Source organism: Berghia stephanieae, chromosome 4 (assembly GCF_034508935.2).
Source record: "Berghia stephanieae isolate SIO BIC M18660-M18661 chromosome 4, UCSD_Bste_1.3, whole genome shotgun sequence".
NCBI lineage: Eukaryota > Metazoa > Mollusca > Gastropoda > Nudibranchia > Aeolidiidae > Berghia > Berghia stephanieae.
Genome location: NC_088363.1, coordinates 41,310,562 through 41,326,659, shown reverse-complemented (window position 1 = coordinate 41,326,659; position 16,098 = coordinate 41,310,562). Strand labels below are relative to the sequence as shown.

The following is a 16,098-nucleotide window of genomic DNA, read 5'->3' as shown; positions in this document are numbered from 1 at the left end:
ATATCTAATACTATAACAAACTTACACACTACTATAATACAATGATAATACATATTTTACAATTTAATAACGGTTTCTCCTACGCATGTATATTAACGACATAAATAATTACAAAGTGTGTAAAACACACAATAATACAATTAAAAATAACTGCAAAGTGTGTACAACACACAACAATAATACAATTGACACACCTATTACACATGTGTAATACTATAACACACTTCCACACTATTGTTATAGACTGCTGATCATGCCATTTTTTATTTAACAATTTAACAAGGGTTTCTCATGCTTTTTATATTACTACTGGTGAAAGCGGTGATCGCGGCTTGAGACACTTCAAAACCAAATTGAAGTTCTCTCTGTAAGGTGACGTCCAATCAAGTGACGCTGCTCTTCCGCTAGTCTCATTCCCTGTTGTATGATGTATTTACGATTCTTTCATCTCTTTGTATTTATTAAACGGGTTATTTGTTTTTATTATCCCCAAAATCACAACGAGCTGGCAATCAAAATATAACGTTTTATCAATAGAAAGAAATGAAAGTTTATTCCACCCCTCCAAGTAAGATTATTAAATATTTTGTAACCAAATGGTATGATATTAGTATCTACTGTACTTCTATTCAACAAAATTTGTATCTTTCTCATTCTGCTTGAATGACAATTTGACCCAAAAATAAATAAAAAAGTTGGATTTGTATTCATGCGCACCAAAAGATTATTTATAATTACCAACCAGCTGTCTTTTACACCCTATTTCAAACCGATAAAATGTGCGAAAATATTCTGCAATCTTTGAATGCGTTGACAGCATAATTCAGCGATTACGTATTTACTAAGAATTGATAGGGTTTTCCAATGAGAGGGGTGAAATAATAATAATAATAATAATAATAATAATAATAATAATAATAATAATAATAATAATAGTGACATTTATTTATATTGCGCCCACTCCTCTATACAATAGAGCTCTAGGCGCATAACAATAACTTCAATCCATTCAAATTTCTCTCTCTCTCTCTCTCTCTTTCTCTCTCTCTCTCTCTCTCTCTCACTAACTCTATCTCACTCCCAGTCTCTCTCGCTCTCTAACTCTCTCTCTCTCTCTCACTAACTCTATCTCACTCCCAGTCTCTCTCGCTCTCTAACTCTCTCTCTCTCTCACACACACACACACACACACACACAAACCTTCCACCATCCAACTATTTAACATATTTAAAAAATAAAGTAATTATATATATATATAAAATATATATATATATATATATATATATATATATATATATATATATATATATATAATATACATATCCTGTGATCATCGTCTGCTCAAATAAAATAACTAATAAATTAAGAATTCTCGAAATAAATAAGTTTTCAAGTGTCTCCTGATAGCGAGTTCAGTAGGGACGTCACAAAGAGATATCAGTCGGTGCAAAGTGACGAAAAGATATGTCAGAGAGTTTTTTACCCTTTTTTGGCACTTTAAGTAGACAATGATCACCTGATCTCAATGCACGGGGCGAAACGTATGGTCGACAAGATCATCGAGATAAAAGAGCTATAATAGATATGAGAAAGTTTAAAGTTTACTAGGTCTTATGACCTTTGAATACCCTATATGTTTTATAGTATATTCTTATCATAATGCTCATACGCACATAGTATATTGTATATTGTCAACATTATATAAAGTACAATTTCACAAAAGATTTTAAAAATATATTATAAACGAACAAATCATTAATATATAGGATTGTCTCACACTAAGTATAATTATAATACATTCAATCCTCATATTCAAATTGTAAAAAGACTAATTAATTCTTTATCAACTGCATTTTTTTAACAAATTGATAGAAACGAAGAAAATTACTTTGAGGGGTTGAATTTGAATAAATATATTCTTTCGGGGTTTGGATTTATTAAATTAATGCTTTTTTATTAAATTCCGGAATAACTCACTCACTCGCAAGCTCGTGAGTTATTTGGCGCGATAAAAACAACCCATTTGAATAATACGATCCCGTAAAAGAATCCTCCAATTTGAAATGCATAAAATGTTTCGGTTCCCTGGGGTAGTTAATAAAACATTGTGGAACGCAACGAGTTTAGCAAAACCAGGGAATGCGCTATGTTTGTCTTTATTGTTTCCTACCAGGTATGGTAGATGTCATGGTCTCAAGTGAGTAAAGAGCTACTCGACTATGCATAAAGATATGTAGAATGAGGCCCCATAATTTACTAGTTACTATAAATGAAAAACAATTAACGATTTGTTTAAGATGAAATAAAAAGAAATATGAAATTTAATTAAAAGAGATAAATAGTGATTGTGGTAGTTACAAATAGAAACGTGAATATATTACGTAACTTATGATGATATAATGTCAGGTTCGTAAGGTTACGTTTCCAGACAGTTGACAGGCGTGGGTGCTATATTCCTCCGATAACGGGCTCAGGCTCGTAAAGTTCCACTTCCAGGCAATTGAGAAGGGGTTATTCAGATGTTTCTTCGACAGCGGGCTCAGGTTTGATCCTTAAAATGTTGACGGTTACACCGTCAAAGGTAAAAGCTCCGGCGTCTTGATGGTGGAGATAAAATATCCACAAAGTATCAAAAGATAAAAATCTTCAAATATATATGAGGAATGGAGCGACTGGCCGTCCGGCATAGATTGTAGAGAGAAGTGAGTGTAGAATGTTAGACCTATCAGCTTTTACAATAAGTGGCTACGTGACAGAATGTAGAACGAAAAGTATTCACTAATTAGAAATTAATTCGAGGGAAAGTTATAAAAGGAAAGACGATCTAATATTAGAAGGTAAAGTTTATCTAAGCCTACCGAAATATAACTGGAGTGAGATGAATTCAGTTCTTAATAAAATAAAATTTAATAAGATAATTGTGAAAAACCTTTACTGTGACAGTAGAATAGTATTTTGATGAAGATGATTCTTAAATCTGAATCTTAATTCGAAATCTAAATATAGTAGCGTGTATAACTGTTAAGTGAGGTTTTCCAATATCAGCTATTTACAATTTTTTAAAAAGAGCTTATATATCACACAATATCCACTAAACGTGCTCAAAGCGCTTTAAAGAAGTCAATGGCCAACAGCAACACTTAACATGTAGGACGTGAAATGACGCCTGTTAGTCGATAATACAATTTTTTTTCCGACAGACAACGCTGTTAACGCCCAGGTACTCATTTTACACCTGAGTACGGTGAGAGAATGTGAGTAAAGAGCCTTTTCCAAGGACTCAACAATGCGCCGAGCTAGGCTCGAACCCAGGACCCACTACCGATCCGTAAGCGAGTGTCATACCACAAGACCACATAGTGTAAACCCTCCTACTCGCACGTACCTGCATGCCGCTCACAATCTAGTCTAGACCGATAAAAACACATGTGCCTTTTATTATCACTGCGTGAAAAACAGAAGGTTGATTTTTTTTTTTAAACGAAAAAAAAACCAAAAAAAAACAAACAAACAAACAAAAAAAAAACAACAACCAAACAAAAAAAAACAACAAAAAACATAATACAAAAGTTATGCCACGTCCACCCTTCAATGTGGTGAAAATTCAAGCCCATTTTAATTATCAAGGGGAGAAAATCAAACACAAAAGTATTGATTTTTTTTTTAAAGGGCGCATATATTTTGACTTTTTAGCACGTTTTTTTTTTTGGTGGCAGATGATATAAATATTATATTATAATAAGCATTTGTGTTGTACTCTCTTATTCCAGGGTTAGGATGTTGTTTATTGTACGTGTCAGCCGTGTCTGTGATATCCGTCTACTTCAACGAAAGACGCTCCCTGGCCATGGGAATTGGGACTTCTGGAGCAGGATTTGGTGTCGTAGCTTTTGGGCCTTTGCTGGATTATCTCATCCACACCTACGGCTGGAGAGGAGCTTTGTTGATTACAGGAGCTATCTCACTCCACTCGTGTGCAATAAGCTTACTGCTAAGACCTCTGGAGACAGTGGAGGTATGGGAAGAAGATGAAGAAAAACAAGGCGTAGATGATGCTCTTGTGAACAAACATTACGACAAGAGTCCATTGCTGACTCCAAATCACCAAAGAAAAGAGAACTGCTATGACGTGAAGGATGAAATTTCTTTACAGAAAGTTATTATAAATGGTAGTCTTATTGAAGATTTTTCACAACCGGCTGCAAATTCCATTAACAATTCCCACCGTTACCTCGTCGGTTCTCACGTTGTGAACTCAGTTCACAGTCCGGATCATCTAAGAGCTAAATCAATGATGAAAATTCACAATGGCTCGTTGGGTAGCGTTAATAATGGAAAAGTATTTTGTAGTTTAAGAAGCCTTACCAGTAATAATCTTAAACATTCAAATTTAAACATTCCATTACAAGGTAATCGCAAACATAAGCTTTCAGTCGATGTTATTCTTGCAAGGAGTATAAAACATCTTGGGAGTATAAGTCTGATTGGAGCTCTCCCAAAATCTGTGATCGACAGAGCAGATAATTCAAATCAAAATAATAATATACAAACTAATAATTCCAATGGTAATCACCAGTCGGCTGTGGAAAATCAAGAGTGCAAGTTAGAAAATGAGAAAAGCAGGGGACGCTTTTCATCCTTTGGATACAAATTGAAAGGAGCGTTATGGCAAAATATAGAAATGCTCCGAGATCCTACATTTCTTCTCTTCGGAATAAGTAACCTCGCAACCAATCTCTCTTACGCAACTCCAGTGATGTTCTTGGTAGACAGGGCCGTAGATTCAGGGTTAGATGCAACTTCTGGTGCCATAATTGTAGCCTTGAATGGAGTTGGAAGTATCCTCGGACGCCTTATCTTTGGTGCTCTCACGTATGGGGTGTTGAAAGATTGTCTTTTGACCTACCTAGGAATTTTGATCAGCGCTGGAGTTATAAACTCCGTCAGCCCCATCTGTGGAAGCAGCATCGTTCTTCATGGCATCTATGCAATCCTCATCGGTGGTCTTTTAGGTAAGAGCATGTTTTATACATTATCACTCGCAGTTACACACACACACACACACACACACATACATACATACACACGCAGACTTACATTGTCTCTATCACACATACAAACTCGCAGACAAACACACATACACACACTGGAATGGTGATGACGGAACTTGAAGAAATGGTGATTGTGGGGATGTGATAAATCTTCCCCCCTCTCCTCCTTCTCCCTCCCTCCCTTCTCTTCCTCCTCCTCTTCCCTCCCTCCCTTTTCCTCCTCCTCCTCCTTCTCCTCCTCCTCCTCCTCCTCCTCCTCCTCCTCCTTCTTCTTCTTCTTCTTCTTCTTCTTCTTCTTCTTCTTCTTCTTCTTCTTCTTCTTCTTCTTCTTCTTCTTCTTCTTCTTCTTCTTCTTCTTCTCTCTCAGGATCGGAATGAATTTCGTTTGAATCCCCGCCGAGACACTTGGTTTTTCCCCTTTGACATTTTTGTCTGTAAATCGAATTCCTGATTCACTGTAAGATTTAACTCAGCTGTACCCGGGTGTTACTTAGCACGTTTTGATAGTCGCCTCCTCTAAACATTACCAGCAACCAGAATCTGGAGGGGGGGGGGGGTCATTAAAGTATATGAACAGTAGCCTTGTCAAAAGACGTCGAATGATCCATATTATAAAATTACCACATTCCCATACTCTGACAAAATAATAAAGGTTTTTCAAAAATTTTGCTAGAAAACGCGTCCTTCAAAAATCGATAGATTGAAATAACCACCTTCTTACTCAAATGCTCTCAAACCTGGGACTTCATTGAAATCCCAGGTTTGAGAGTGTTTGACAAGGTGACAGTCATCTTAATCGATCGATATTTGAAGAAAGCGTTTTCTGGCCAAATTTTTTTTTTTAAACATGGACTGGACATGGACAGACAACATGTACTTCTACGTGTAGCATGTACTTCTTTCTTTAACGACACGACTTAATGTTCTACTACAAGTCATAACATTAATCTGTCGTACTCTGACAAAACAAAGTTGTATCTTACTGTTTCAAACCGACGTGTATGCAATACACAGGTTTGACATCCGAACGCAATTATGGCTCTAGTTTAACATTCTTGTAATGGACAATATTTTGAGTGATTTTTATTTTTGAGATTTCCATTACAACAATAAGTCCATAATATATTGGGTTGTCATACCTGCATATAGATCTAAGTGCACATCGATTCAAACGGTATGGATAGAATGAAGTTGACGTCACTCATGTCTTTGTTATTGTTTTTTGCCATCCACGTTAATGAGTAATTCTCACTAAACTGTTTTACCCATACTATAAGCGTTCATGGTTACACATAGTTTTGTGTGTTGGTCCGTTATACTTCCGGATGGCAATGTTGTGAGCTTCTTAGCCAAGTGCATACTATCTATAGATGCCGTGAGCTTGGCTAAGAAACTCACAACATTGCCATCCGGAAATATAACGGACCAACACACAAAACTATGTGTAACTTTGCACGTTTATATTCGTGAGAATTACTCCTAAACGTGGATGGCAAAAAACAATAATAAAGACCTTAATGACGTCAACTAATTTTGATTAATAGTATATATTTTATAGAGGGCAATAATATGACAGTAGAGATTTTTTCTGACCCCCGCCCCCTCCCCTTGTGAATGGGTAGCTGAGTCTGTTTTTGGCGGAAAGTTCTTTCGATTGACTAGCGTCCTATCCAAAGGATAGCAATTAGTTGCTATTGTCAGTTTCACGCCATTTAAACCGGGATATACCATGGCTCCATGAGCCCAGTGGCTCTGAAAGACAGTAGAAGAATACAATAGTTAGATTGTAACTACTTATAAAAATGACCACTGTGTTCTCATTAGGTTAGAGTAATGCTTTTAACTGCATTATTTTGGCTTTTATATAGCGCAATATTCACTAAACGGGCTCAAAGCGCTTTACAAAGGGTCCATGACCAACAGCAATACGTAACATAAAGAACTAGATGTGACGCATGTAAGGCGATAATGATAATACATTTTTTTTCCCGACAGAGACAACGTTGTTTACGGTCAGTTACTCATTTTTACGCACCTGAGTACGGTGGGAGAATGTGAGTAAAGAGTCTTTTCCAAGGACTCAACTATGCGCCGAGCAAGGCTCGAACCCAGAACCTTCCGATCTTAAAGCGAGTGTCATATCACTATACACATAGGCCTATTATGTACTAGCTCTGGCACTGAAAGTCGTTTTCAAGCTGTTTAATCGAATTGAAAGTATTGAAAGGTACAAAGTTCGAATATCAGCTGCGCTGTGTGGCCTTGAGCAAAACACATCGCCCTAGCTCAGTTTGCTGGGCGGCACTCCGGCTAACGCCTGGGATATTCCAGTCTTCCCTTGGAATAGACCCTAATATATTATAGCACTTGTATAGTCCCTCCTAACAATGACTAAGTCATGCTCTATGCGAATCACAATGACAAGTATAACAATCTAAATAGGACACATACAAACACACACATACACACACATCCACACACACACATACACACACACACACACACACACACATACAGACACACTTTCAGTTATTACTCGAAAGAAGAAGCATCATCGATATCTTGAGCTTTAACTTGAGATTTTATATAGCGCAATATACACTAAACGTGCTCAAAGCTCTTTACAATGGGTCCTGGCAAATTTATTTCACGTACGGGTTGAATAATGGAAATTTTATTTATTTTTTCTTTTAAAATGAAAAGATCTCTATAATACATGTAGTTTTCCAGTTAGAACCAAAATTCGTAATATTGCGAAATATTCGCAATAGTAGGCAGGTCTAGTAAGGCTTGAGAGTATCAACTCATTTTCTATCTGAGTGTGACATAGCAGCTTTAAAAAAAAACTGTGCTCAAAGGGGTCCCTGGTCAACAGCAACATTTAACATGTAGGACGGGACATGATGCCCATAAGGCGATATTACAATTTTTCGGACAAAGACAACGCTGTTAACGGCCAGGTACTCATTTTACACCTGAGTACGGTGAGAGAATGTGAGTAAAGAGCTTTTTCAAAGAACTCAACAATGCGCCGAGCGCGAAGCTCGAACCCAGGACCTTCCGGTCCGAAAGCGAGTGTCATAACACTAGACCACATAGCCGACAAGGTCACCGCCTAAGATTTGTGATGTTAAAGGCAAGTTTTGGTTATCTTTGGGGTTCCGATAAATCAGTTGGTAGAGCACTCGCTTCACACGAAAAGGGACTGAAATCGATCCCGGGCGCAGCTTAGATCTCTCTCTCTCTCTCTGTCTCTCTCTCTCTCTCTCTATCTATCTCTCTCTCTCTCTCTCTCTCTCTCTCTCTCTCTCTCTCTCTCTCTCTCTCTCTCTCTCTCCCCCTCCTATGTCCATCATCCAGGTGTGATTGTGGTAGCTGGGGCTGTTAGATCTGGCGGAGAGTGCTTTGCGATAGATTAGCGTCCGATCCAAATGATAGCAAGCAATTGCTTACGTTTGTTTCATTCTAGAGAAACCGGGATAAACTCCGGCTCCTCGGGCCTGGTGGCACGGAATGACTACATATTTGAGCCATCCTAATCGGTCGATATTTAAATTTTTTGAAAGACTTTTTTTTTAATGTGTTTTGGAAAAGTATAACATTACCTTTCGTATTACCTTCATGTTTTGTGTCGTGTTTACTTGATCTCAATAAATGATAGCCATGCCAAGGTCAATCGGTACAAATGGAAATATAATTGTCATTGTTGCTTAACTCTTTAAAGGCTGGGTTATATTTCAATCCTTTCGGACAACATTCGTGAATGTTTTCATCCATTTTATATTCTTGAAAATGAATATCAAAATGACTATTGAAGGAGCAGGCAATCCTGTGTGATATTAATCTGAAAACACAAAATTGAGCTTTTATATTGCGCAATATCCACTAAACGTGCTCAAAGCGCTTTACAAAGTGTCCTTGACCAACAGCAACACATACCACTTAAAACGAGACATGACGCCTGTTTGCGATGTTACAAATTTTTTCCCCGACAGAGACAGTGCTGTCTACGGACAGGTACTCATTTTACAGCTGAGTACAGTCAGCCAATGTCTCTATAAGGACTCAACAATGCACCGAGCGAGCGAGGCTCGAACCAAGGATCTTCCGATCCGAAAGCGGGTGTCTTACCATAATACAATATAGCCGCATCTGTAAAAATATGTATGAAACCGTGTCAGACCGTAGCCATCGTTAACTCATAGCCTGACACTGACCAAAAATGACTTCAAAATACCAGTCTTTGGCCACAAAAGAAAACAAATCGTGAGTTGTATTCAATAGTCCAGCCAATGGGACCACTTGTTTCCATGAGCACTACTAACGACAACTCACTAGGCGGTTAAAAAACCAAATAATGACGTCAAAATGCCAGTCTTTTGGGGTTTCAGTGTCAGGCTATAACCTAACGATGGCTACGGTCAGACCGTAGCCTGACACTGACCAAAATATGACGTCAAAAGACAAGTCTTTGGCCGCAAAAGAAATCAAATCGTGAGTTGTATTCAATAGTTCAACCAATGGGAGTACTTGTTCCCTTGAGCTCTACTAGCGACAACTCACTAGCCGCTGCACAATCCTAAAATAATGACCTCACAAGATAAGTCCTAGTGGATAGCCAGCGTTAACATATAGCCTGGCCGAAGCCATCATTAACTTATAGCCTGACACAAGAACCAACAAGGACTTATCGTTTGACGTCATTTTTTAGGTAAAAAAAATAATTTAAAAAAAAAAAATATATATATATATATATATATATATATATATATATATATATATATATATATATATATATATATATATATATATATATAATTTTTGTTGTTGTTGTTTGTTTTGTTTCCTCCTCCTCCTCTCCTTCTACTCCCCCTTCTCCCCCTCTCCTCTTCTCTCTTCTTTCTTCTTCTTCTTCTTCTTCTTCTTCTTCTTCTTCTTCTTCTTCTTCTTCTTCTTCTTCTTCTCTTCTTCTTCTTCTTCTTCTTCTTCTTCTTCTTCTTCTTCTTCTTCTTCTTCTTCTTCTTCTTCTTCTTCTTCTTCTTCTTTTTCGTCCCCTAACATAATATATTTATGTATGAAATAACATATTAAAAACAGAATCTTGAAAATAAAAGTCATGCCATAAAGTCACTCTGGTGTGGGACGAGAAAATTGTAGAGATACGTAGCTGCTATGGAATGTGCTGAGGAGATATTTTTATTATATTTAATATTAACCAGTTAACTGTCGTTCTCTGGAAAAAAAAACTCGTATTTAAAATTTGGCCAGAAAACTCGCCCTTCAAATATCGATTGATTTGAATTATGGTTTGAGAGTTTTTGACAAAATGAGGGGCATTTAAATCGATTGGTATTTGAAGGACAAGTTTTCTGACCAATATTTTTAAAATAGGAGTTTTTCCAGGGCACGACAGTTAACTCGTTAATCCCCTGATTTCTGGCTTGTTTAACTTACACAGGGTATGCTACCTTGACCTCAGGGTAGTTAAGGTTATCAAGGCCATAACCAAGACAATATGTCACATTTTCAAACATTATTATTATTGTTATTATTATTATTATTATTATTATTATTATTATTATTATTATTATTATTATTATTATTATTATTATTATTATTATTATATTATTATTATTATTATATTATTATTATTATTAATTATTAATTATTATTATTATTATATTATTTTTTATTATTATTATATTATTATTATTATTATTATTATTATTATTATATTATTATTATTATTATTATTATTATTATTTTTATTATTATTATTATTATTATTATTATTATTATTATTATTATTATCATCATCATCATCATCATCACCATGTTTTACTCTTATACCTTCAATTCCCCCTAGGTGGCTATTCCACTCTTGTTGCCGTGGTGACAGTGGACATCATGGGGCTGGAAAAGGCATCGGCTTCCTTTGGTCTATTGTTGACCTTCATGGGCATTGCCACTTTGTTAGGACCACCTTTTGGAGGTATGAACTAGTTGTTGCTGTTGTTGTCCTTCTATTATTATTACCACATTAATATGCTTGTGTAAACATCACTTAGACTTATTCCTTCATCAAATATTATTATACTTTCCTCTCCATTGTACGTGACGTTATTGATGCATTGTGTTTATCCAAAAAGTTCATAACATCCGCCTGCAAGATATAGATAGTAAGCGCTTGGCTAAGAAGCTCACAATATTGCCATCCGGAAGTATAGACAGTATGGAGTTGACGTCACTCGGGTCTTTGTTATTGCTTTTTGCCATACGCGTTTATGAGTAATTCTCACTAAACTGTATTAACCAGACTATAAACGTTCAAGGTTACACACAGTTTTATGTGTTGGTCGTTTTACTTCCGGATGGCAATGTTGTGAGCTTCTTAGCCAAGTGCATACTATCTATAACGGACCAACACACAAAACTGTGTGTAACTTGAACGTTCATAGTCTGGGTAATACAGTTTAGTGAGAATTACTCATAAACTTGGATGGCAAAAACAATAACAAAGACCAGAGTGACGTCATCTTCGTTCTATAAATTACGAATAGGATTCAATAGTCGTAACGTCACTTCCTTCCTAATGACGCATGGTAGCCTAGCAACACTGGCTCTAAACTATCGGAACAATGGCGGACGCCCGTATGAAATATTTCTCCGACGAGCATAAAGAGTATCCAGAGGAAAAAACCCCATAAATTTGATCATGTTTTGACTTTTACACATTCTGATCACAACGCATATGAAAAGTTCTAGCCAGCACGAAAAATAAAAAGTAATGATTTTCTTTGTTTAGAACCAAGATGGCCGCCGTTGCCAGGCGGCGTGACATCAGACTATTGAATCGTATTATCAATGTTACTAGTAGATAGGCAAGTCAGATTATTTACTGTGTGTATCGTGTTGAAAAGTAGAAACCGCGACAGATATAATAGTAGAGTCACCGCCAAGTGAAAAAATTTTTTTTTTTTAAAAATCGAGTTGTTTCGAATTCGTGTAAAAGTTTATTTTTCTTCACAGCTGGTAATATTAATATCTTTGAAAAACCTTTGATCGATTGGAATTCCAAATCAACCACTTGAAGGTCAACCAGAGGTCACTAAAATTCAAAGAGGTTCCAATCGGACAATTATGTTGTTTTTTATTTTCTGATTATATGGCTTATAAATAAAGTTAAACTTATTACTTTTACACGAATCCGAAACAACAATGGACTTGGGCACCCTAACTGGGCGGGGTTCCTGACCTCCCACAGTGGACAGGGAGGTACATACTGTGTCTTCTATCCCCATATGTCTGTTTTCCAACATGCTTTCTGTCTTTGTCTTGGAATGAGATTACTTGGTTTTTTCCTGACCCTGGCTGGATACCCTAGCTGGGAGGGAAACAGTCAAATGTATAGTTAGAGTTTTGGGAGATATATTTTTTTCCTTGTAAATCATCTCCCTGTTATGAACTGTATTGTTTTGTTTACATATTATATATGATTTTTAAACATCTGAGTGTATCCCCTCTTACTTGGGACCTGGGCTTGTGTGTGGATGAGACTTTTAGGTGATCTCAAACTAACTACTTTGATAGTGTGCTCTTGGAATCTACATCTGTTTCCTATTTGAACAAATTCCCCTTTGCTTTACCTTTTCATTTTCGTAGATGCTTTAATTGTAATTCTATAACTTTTGACTATCCCATTTTCTTCCTTTTTACTGGCGCTGATATGATCTTAATGTGTTGCAAGCGCCGTAAAACTCTTTTAAACACCCCCCCCCCCCCAAAACAAAAACAACATCAAGCACCCTACTATAATGTATCTACCGAAACTTGTCAACTTCACAATGAATGCTAGACGATTTATTGATTTGGAAGATGTTATCAATATAATGTTATGAAAAGTTAATAGCCTGTTATGATGTTACAACTAAGCATTATTGTAACCTATTGAAAAATATTTATGCACTGAAAATTACGAATGGACCAAGTTATTAAATTTACAGAGAACATTGTAAATTTTAAAAGCCAATAAACCCAAACCACACAATTAACCGAAACGATGCAATTTCAATTACTGAGATAAACTGATATGTTTGGGTTTTGTTTGTATTTTTTTTTTTGGTTAGTAGTGATGATGAATTCTTTCAAAGCATATCAATGAATAGGATCAAAAATTTGCATACGTAATATAAATGTATTATGATTATTATGATGATGATTTTATATATATTATATTATTATTATTATTATTATTATTATTATTATTATTATTATTATTATTATTATTATTATTATTATATTATTATTATTATTATTATTATATTATTATTATTATTATATTATTATTATTATTATTATTATTATTATTATTATTATTATTATTATTATTATTATTATTATTATTATTATTGATTTTAATATTATTATTATTATATCATCATCATTATCATCATGCATCATCATCAATCATTATTATTATATTATTATTATTATTATTATTATATTATTATTATTATTATTATTATTATTATTATTATTATTATTATTATTGTTATTATTATTATTATTATTATTTATTATTATTATTATTATTATTATTATTATTATTATTATTATTATTATTATTATTATTATATATTATTATATTATTATTATTATTATTATTATTATTGTTGTTGTTAATATTATTATTATTATCATCATCATCATCATCATCATTATTATTATTATTATTATTATTATTATTATTGTTATTATTATTATTATTATTATTATTATTATTATTATTATTATTATTATTATTATTATTATTATTATTATCATTATTATTGTTATCATTATTATTCACTATCCCACTATTGAAATGGAGTAGGCTACATACAGTTCAGTTGCACTCACATAAAAAACAAAAGATCCAGAAACTACGTCTACTTACCCTATAGATATTATGCGCTTGGCTAAGAAGCTCACAACATTGCCACCCGGAAGTATAACGGACCATTACACAAAACTATGTGTAACCATGAACTTTTATAGTCTTGACAATACAGTTTAGTGAGAATTACTCATAAACGCGGATGGCTATTAAACTTGAAATGAAGTGAATAGGAAAGTACCAGAAGACAACAGAGAATAAAAACTTCGCGGCAGCGATGGAAGTCCGAACCCACGACCCTCCTGGTTCGACAACTCGCCTCGCCGGGGAGATCGTGAAGTTTTTATTCTGTGTTGGCTTCTGGCACATTCCTACTCACTTCATTTCTTGTTATTATCAACATAAGTGCCTGCTCCACTCACTTTTCTGAATTATAACTAAACTTGCTACCTGTTGGACAGGGCGCTCGCCTATCGCATAGTACATCTTATCTTTCATATCCTATTACTTGCGTACAAGACGTGCCGAATACCTCTGTACGGTCTGTTTGGAGTTTAATAAATGATGTATTGGTGTTTTTATTATTTTCGTTATTGGCTGGAGAAGGGATTTGAGCCCGAAACGTTCGTAGTAGTATAATCAATTTTGTTCATTACTATTTACAATCCACAGCTTTTAAAGCTTATTATCACTTTTGCTTCTCATTGCAGGACTTTTGTTCGACTGGACTCAGAGCTACAATCTGACCTACATAATCTTCGGCCTCTTTCTGATCATCAGTGCTCTGATAATTCTTCCCACTGTCTGTAGCAGAAGAAGACGAAAGAGAAGAGAGGAGATTTCTATTACGATAGATTATGAGAAGCAAGAGGAGAATGGGATAGATCTGCAAAATGAGAAGGAGGAGGAAGAGGATGAGGAGGACGATGAAGATGAAGAGAAGGATTGCAGGGCGGAGCAATGTGAAGTAAAGGAGGGAAATGAAGAAAGATTTGAATCAGAGCTGGATGTAAGAGATGAGAGGGAAAATTATGTACAAAAATAAAAATATAACAGTTTCAAAAAGAATAAAACATTAACACGAAACGTTTCGGGCTCAAATCCATTTTTCAGCCAATGACAAAATTTATATACAGTTGGGCAGAAAAATCTACACGTCACATCATCTACTTTTCCAGCTCCAAGCTCCTTAGAAGTATCAATATAACCAGCCCTTTGAAGGATTAATAGTGGATAGGTTACATATTGAATCATTAGGTACCATAAAACTATTTTAGAAGCAGGATTTATTGGCAGATTATTAGGATCACGGGATGTAAAAGAGCGAGGATGGATTATCCCTATTGACGACCAGCAAGAGATGAATTGAGTAGGAAAGTGCCAAAAGACAATAGAGAATAAACAATTTTCGCGGTAGTGATGGGGGTTTGACCCCGCGACCTTACTATAAGTTCGGGGGTTCAATACCCCATCACCGCCGCGAAAATTTTTAATTCTCTATTGTCTTCTTGCACTTTCCTACTCATTTCATCTCTTGTTGTTACCAACATAAGTGCCTGCTCCACTCACTTATCTGACGACCAGCATATATTTTGTCTCGAAAATAAGATGACATGAAACCAGAGGATCAATTACACAATTTATGTATCCAGTTCTCCGGAAGAATGATTTTACACTTCCAATGAAATTGGAACCAGTTTTTTTACATCACACTTTTGTTTCCTAATAAAGCGTTTTGATATACCAGTTTTGGTACATTTATGAGATTTATGTGTAAAATATTAATTTGATTCATACATTTGATTCAATATATCCATTCACGTTATAACTTTCATATTAAACACAATTAAAACTTTCCTTGTTGGATGAGATTTATGTGTAAAATATTAATTTGGTTTTATACATTTGATTCAATATACCCATTCAAGTCAAACTTTCATATTAAAAACAATTAAAACTTTCCTTGTTGGATGAGGTTTATGTGTAAAATATTAATTTGGTTTTATACATTTGATTCAATATACCCATTCAAGTCAAACTTTCATATTAAAAACAATTAAAACTTTCCTTGTTGGATGAGGTTTATGTGTAAAATATTAATTTGGTTTTATACATTTGATTCAAAATACCCATTCAAGTCAAACTTTCATATTAAAAACAATTAAAACTTTC

The 16,098-nt window shown here is 34.9% G+C and overlaps 1 protein-coding gene across 1 annotated transcript in view; it reads left to right on the top strand.

The window, feature by feature from the left end:
• Positions 1-14,974, top strand: part of LOC144970592 (monocarboxylate transporter 14-like) — a 47,183-nt gene extending 32,209 nt beyond the window's left edge. Inside the window, exons 4-6 of the mRNA XM_078910373.1 lie at positions 3,771-5,012; positions 10,918-11,043; positions 14,637-14,974. Of these exons, the coding sequence (XP_078766499.1) occupies positions 3,771-5,012; positions 10,918-11,043; positions 14,637-14,971 (1,703 nt within the window). The 3' untranslated portion in view covers positions 14,972-14,974. The remainder of the gene's footprint in view (positions 1-3,770; positions 5,013-10,917; positions 11,044-14,636) is intronic.
• The last annotated feature ends 1,124 nt before the right edge of the window (positions 14,975-16,098 follow it).